Genomic DNA, 6000 nt, shown 5'->3' on the forward strand with positions numbered 1-6000 from the left:
GTCTCCTTGCCAGAAACAATGTTGAAATATTGTCGTCTTTCTAATTAAAAAGTCATATGGCTGGGCACAGTGGCTCACACCTGTAATCTCAGCACTTTGGGAGGCAGGTGGATCACTTGAGGTCAGGGATCAAGACCAACCTGGTCAACCTGGTGAAACCCTGTCTCTACTAAAAATACAAAAAATTAGCTGGGCAGGGTGGTGGGTGCCTGTAATCCCAGCTACTCGGGAAGCTGAGGCGGGAGAATCACTTGAACCCAGGGGGCAGAGGTTACAGTGAGCCAAGATAATACCATTGCACTCCAGCCTGGGCGACAGAGTGAGACTGCATCTCAAAAAAAAAAAAAAAAAAAGTAATACATGCTGATGATACAGTCATGCAGAATGCTTGGAAATCTATCACGTAAAACATTTTCCTCTCCCCTCACCCCATCACACACCAAGAAATAACCACATTTTACAGTTTGGCATGTATTGCTCCAGGTTTTTTTGGTTTTTGGTTTTTATTTTTTGTACATATAGATTAATTGTATTTTTAATTATTTTAAGTCTTCTGGAAAATAGGATCCTACTAATGTACAATTTTACAGTTGTCTTTTTTCACATTATGGCATAGCTTGAACATCTCCATGCCAGGAGAATATAGATCTGTTGATTATTGTAATTTACAGTATTTAACCAACCGAATTTGTTTTTTTCTTTCTACATGCTTCTCTTATGAAACTGGAAAGGGAGTTAGGGCTTTAGAGATCACTTTATAAAAGCCCTGGGAGGCTGGGACCTGATAATTTGTTTGACAACTGGTAACAGAAAATAAAGCAAGGTAGCAGGTCAAGGGCAGTGCTGGCAATGTATATATTAGTCCACGTAGACCTTGGAACCATATGGTCAAGGGCATTATTTTTTATTTATTTATTTTGAGACAGTCTCACTCTGTCGCCAGGCTGGAGTGCAGTGGCTCAATCTCGGCTCATTGCAACCTCTGCCTCCCGGTTTCAGACGATTCTCCTGCCTCAGCCTCCTAAGTAGCTGGGACTACAGGCGCCTGCCACCGTGCCCAGCTAATTTTTGTATTTTTAGTAGAGATAGGGTTTCACCATGTTGGCCAGGATAGTCTTGATCTTTTGACCTCGTGATCCGCCCACCTCGCCCTTCCAAAGTGCTGGGATTACAGGTGTGAGCCACTGCGCCCAGCTTCAAGGGCATTTTTTAAATTCTCATTTTACAGATGAGAAAATTGAAGCACAAATAGGATAAGCAGCTTGCTCAGGGTTGTATTCTTCTTAAGTGGCAGGGCCAGGATTTGAAGCATGTTCTCCAACTGTTCAAGCACAGGTATGACCTTTCCACACAGGTTTCAGTGTCACGGCGGTGTGGTCCAGTGCGAGGGGCATGGGTCACGGTGGACTGACGGGGAGCCGGGTGGGTGATTAGGATGGTTCCGATGCCCTGTCACCCGCCACACTTGAGTGGCAGGTGTTCTGCTGTCTCACACTGTTTCCAGCCAATATCTCAATAGATCTTTCTCTCAGAAATGTGTCTTCTCTGGCTTTAATTCACAGCTGCCCCAGGCTGGCCACCCAGAGGCGACTTGCATCAACAGTCACTGGTTTGGGAACTGGCTGTGTTGGGGGGTGTGTGTCTGTTTTGTGGGAGGTGGAAACAAAATGTCAGCATCTGCTCCACCAACCAGCTTGTGGCTCTGCAGTATGTCACCTTTCTTGGAGCTGAGAGGGGTTTAGTGTTGAGATACGTAGCCCAAGGCATTTGTTGAGAGATTATTTTAATAATAGTAATAGAAACAACAGCTACCATTTCTTAACCACTCACCATGTGTTAAGCACTCACTTAATCTCATTCTTAAAAAAAAAAAAAACATACACAACTTCCCTGAGGGCACATACTGTTACAAATCCACTGTACAGATGAAAAAGCTGGGACTCAGAAATGTTGACTGGCAGCCCAGGACACACCCTAGGAAGTAACAGGGCTGGGATCAGCACCTGAGTGTGTGACTCCAGATCCATGCTCATTACCACCTGGCCTTGGAGCCCTCCCACAGGGCTATGAGAAGAGATTTTCCTGCTGGGCCAGTGGGTGCACCCACTAGAGACACTGAAGCTTGGAATAGGGTGGGATTTTTCTCCCTTCTTACAAGGAAGGAGAGAATTGAGTGAGGGGAGCCTTAGCAGTCCCTGACTCCACCCTTTTTCACTAGATTTGGGGGAAACTGAGGCCCATAGGATAGTTGGAGAGGCAGGATCCAGAAACCAGGGGGTTTACCTTGGCCTGAAGTTGGCTCCTCCCAGGTAGCTCTGCCTCTGTGTGGTGCCCTCATCCCTCCCTCTGTGTCCACAGGCTTCCTGTCACTTCATGTCACATCCCACTCCTGTCCTTCACTCCCCCTCAGTCTGTCCAGCTGCCCCCAGTGTGGAGAGCAGACTAGACTCCTTTCTCAGACACTGCCATTGCCTTGTCATAGAGGCAGGGCAGCCCCAGCTACTCACTTTGAGCCTCAGGGTCCTTCTCTGTGAAATGGGACTAAACCACCGCTGCAGAGCTTATGTGAGGGGCAAAGCAGAGACTGTATGCAGAGCACATTGCATAGCTCAATATGTCAACAAGCCAGCACTCCACAGTTCCTTTATGCAGCACTTATGACTCCCGTCTCTGTGGCTGCTGCCACCGTGGATGGTCCCACCACGGACTCTTCCAGCATCTAGTGAGCTGAAAGGAAGGAAAGATGGTATTGGCACTGAAGCCTGAAACTCCACTGAATAAATAGAATCCCGTTCCATGACAGCTGCACATGCCACATTGGGTGTCCTGGGTCCTCTGTGACAAGAACCTTACTGAGGTCTCTGTGTGGTCTATTAGCACCAGCAGCATCGGACCATAGTCTTCTTTCTTCTTCCAACAGAAACGCCTCCACGGCCGTGTACGCCTGTTGCAACCCCATCCAGGAGACGTATTTCCAGCAGCTGGCACCTGCAGCACGGAGCTCTGGCTTCCCAAACCCTCAGGATGGCGCCTTCAACCTCTCTGGCAAAGCCAAGCAGAAGTTGCTGAAGCACGGGGTGAACTTGCTCTGAGCTGTGCCCAGGAGGTGACTGGGAAGGAGAAAACCAGCAAAGGAAGTTCTGCCTTTTATAATCGAAAAGGCCCCTCTATTTTTTTTTTCTTGAAAACATTCCCTTTTTTAGGAACGTAATGATATTTGAGTTTTTGTTACTCCTTTTGCAGATAGGGATGTGTTTGCGGGCAGGGGTTAGTTCTTTAGGTCAGGAGACCTAGAGCACTTGATAAAGAACTGTATTTCATCGGTGGCGTTGGGGCCGGGATGGGCTTGGCTCCCTCTCTGCCACACTGAGCCTGAGGTATTTCATATCTCCTGCTACTGTTCCATCCCAGCTTGAACTGGTGCCACAAGATTCCAGGTTGGCATTTTTTCTAGAACCTGATCGTCCACTAGCCCAGAGTGTGTGTTCAACCCCGACACCAGGTGGGTGGTAGGCGGTGTGACTGCACAGTGAGGAGCCGGATCTGTGAGCAGGCAGACTCCACGCCCACGTCGCAGGTAGGTTTCTCCAGTGCAGTCCTGCTGGGAGGTCCAGATCATTCCTGCAGGGAAGCAACAGCACACGGAGACCGCCTGGTTGAATTCTGTTGGAACTCTACTCAAATCTAGGGGTGTCTTCTTTGGACCCACAATGGGGGCAAGCCTTAGTAATACGGAAGGGAGTTTGGGCTTTTGAGATCCCTTTATAAAAGCCCTGGGGGCTGAGCCCTGAGAATTCAGTGACAGTAGGACCAACCTGTGCTGCCTTTGACTACAAGTGGGCTGTGCGGCTGGTTCCTCTTGAGCGAAGTGTCCCTAAATAGGAGTTTACAAGATGTCTGGGGGTAAAAGCAATGGTGCTTTTCAGTGGTGGCTGCGTGAAAGGGAATGACATTCATTTGTGTGTTCCTGGACTTGTGTGGTACTTAAAACCTCAGTTCTATTACATTATAGTCAGACTTTTTTTTTGACAGTATGAGACAGATTGCAGGATGAAAATACTTGTCAAAATCTTAACTGAATGTTTACTGGAAGTACTTGAGATTCCATTTGAAAGTTGTATGGTTAATAATTTCATGTCAGTGAACTGGTATCTGATGTTTATGATATGGTGTCTTTTTCTTAAAACAAGCTTCCAAGGACTAAAAATAAAATAGCCAAAAAACACTATTGAGTTCTGAGTAATTAAGTGGCAGCATTTTTTGTGGCAAAGGTAAGGGTTAAGATTGTGTGTGTGTGTGTGTGTAACGTGGGCACATCCCTCTTTCCCTTCCCTGAGTTCAGTGTGGCTGGGTAAGGACCGTCTGTTTGCAGGGGTGCCAGGCTGCTGCCTGCCGCTCCAGGGAGCAGCAGCTGCAGCTGATCCAATACACCAAGCCTGTGTCACCCTCTTCTGTCACCTCTCTCCAGGATCCCTCCTGTCTCTTGGATCCCATCTGCCTAGATGGAAGAGGATCCTATCTGAAGCTAGGATAAATGTTGTCTTACTCCTCTACTATGTTCTCCCAGAAAAAAATTCATTGCAGGTTCTCTGCTGTGGTTGCTGCAGCTCCAGGAAGCCCCCGCAATGTCTCGCCTTATCTTTGACCAGTGGTCCCCAGTACCAGGCCAGAGAAGACAACTTCATAATGCCATTTGTGTTGTGAAAATTCTTCCACTGACCCAAAATGGAACCGTACAAAGCCTATCCCTGTATATGGAAAAGTCTCATCCACCTGGAGTAACTCAGAAAAAGTAAAGTCCTGAAACTTGACTTTGCAGGTGAGCCCCTTTCTTTCCTCCTCTGATCCTGCTTAGTTTCTGCAGTGGAGGTTCTGCTCAGAGCCCCAGGGCACTGGCAGCTGCAGCTGTCATCTCTAAAGCTTGGTAACTGTGGCCCAGAGGCTGCAGAAAAGAAACACTTCAGCCCGCTGTTTTCCTGTTCTAATATTTCAGAGGTTTCAGGGGGTCGCTCAGGACACCGTTTATCCCACAGCCCCAGGCCCATCCCCTCAAAATTAGCGCCCCCAGAGTACAAGCCCAGCGACAGATGGCCAAGCAGCATGTTCTTGCTGGAGTGGGCACCACAACCTCCTATGGCCACGTTTCCCAGGGGAAGGCAGTGTTTGCAGGACAGCCTGCCCACCCTGGACTCCTACTTGACACCGAGTGCTACTGTCAGTCATCCAGGACCACAGATTCTAGTGGCTCTTCAGGGCAGAAAAGCCTCTGTTTTGGCTCCGTCTGTGCCATCCATCTGTCACCTGTGAACTGGAAGGATAAAGGTCCCATGAGTGATTAATAGTGGTGTATTAGTCCGTTCTCACACTGCTAATAAAGACATACCCGAGACTGGGTCATTTATAAAGGAAAGAGGTGTAACTGACTCACAGTTCCGCAGGGCTGGAGAGACCTTGGGAAACTTACGATCACCGCAGAAGGGGAACCAAACACATCCTTCTTCGCATGGTAGCAGCAAGGAGAAGTGCAGAGTGAAGTAGGGGGAAAGCTCCTTACAAAACCATCAGGTCTCGTGAGAACTCACTATCACAAGAACAGCATGGAAGTAACCACCCCCGTGATTCAATTACCTCCCACCAGGTCCCTCCCACGACATGTGGGGATTGTGAGAACTACAAGATGAAATTTGGGTGGGGACACAGCCAAACCATATCAAGTGGCAGTCAGATTCCTCCTGGGAAAGGACCCCCAGAGGGGACGTTTGAGCTAATCAAACTGTCTCCTCCCCTGGAGGGAAGCAGCTAGACTTCTGGGCCCTTGTCACTTCCACAGATAGAGGGTGGTAGCAAGTGGAGCCCAGGGGCTTTGTTGGAGTCGCCTTCCATGGTGTCTGCCTTGCATATTTAACCCCCTTGGTGGTCCTTTCCAGTGTGGCTAAGATGTACTTCCCATGCTGCCCAGTTACTGCGCTCTTAACACCCCGCCCTGCTCCGAGTGGGTGA

General features: G+C 48.5%; 1 protein-coding gene across 5 annotated transcripts in view; it reads left to right on the plus strand.

Moving 5' to 3' along the window:
* Positions 1–4228, plus strand: part of HPS4 (HPS4 biogenesis of lysosomal organelles complex 3 subunit 2) — a 31598-nt gene extending 27370 nt beyond the window's left edge. For 4 of the 5 annotated variants that reach the window (XM_003905351.5, XM_003905352.4, XM_021921421.2 and 1 more), the window contains one exon: positions 2921–4228. In XM_003905351.5, the coding sequence (XP_003905400.2) occupies positions 2921–3092 (172 nt within the window). In that variant the 3' untranslated portion in view covers positions 3093–4228. Of the gene's footprint in view, positions 1–1228; positions 1336–2920 lie in introns of all 5 variants that reach the window. The other variant, XR_002515340.2, reaches the window with a different exon arrangement.
* Positions 4229–6000: the final 1772 nt, after the last annotated feature.

This window comes from Papio anubis, chromosome 16 (genome assembly GCF_008728515.1).
Source record: "Papio anubis isolate 15944 chromosome 16, Panubis1.0, whole genome shotgun sequence".
NCBI lineage: Eukaryota > Metazoa > Chordata > Mammalia > Primates > Cercopithecidae > Papio > Papio anubis.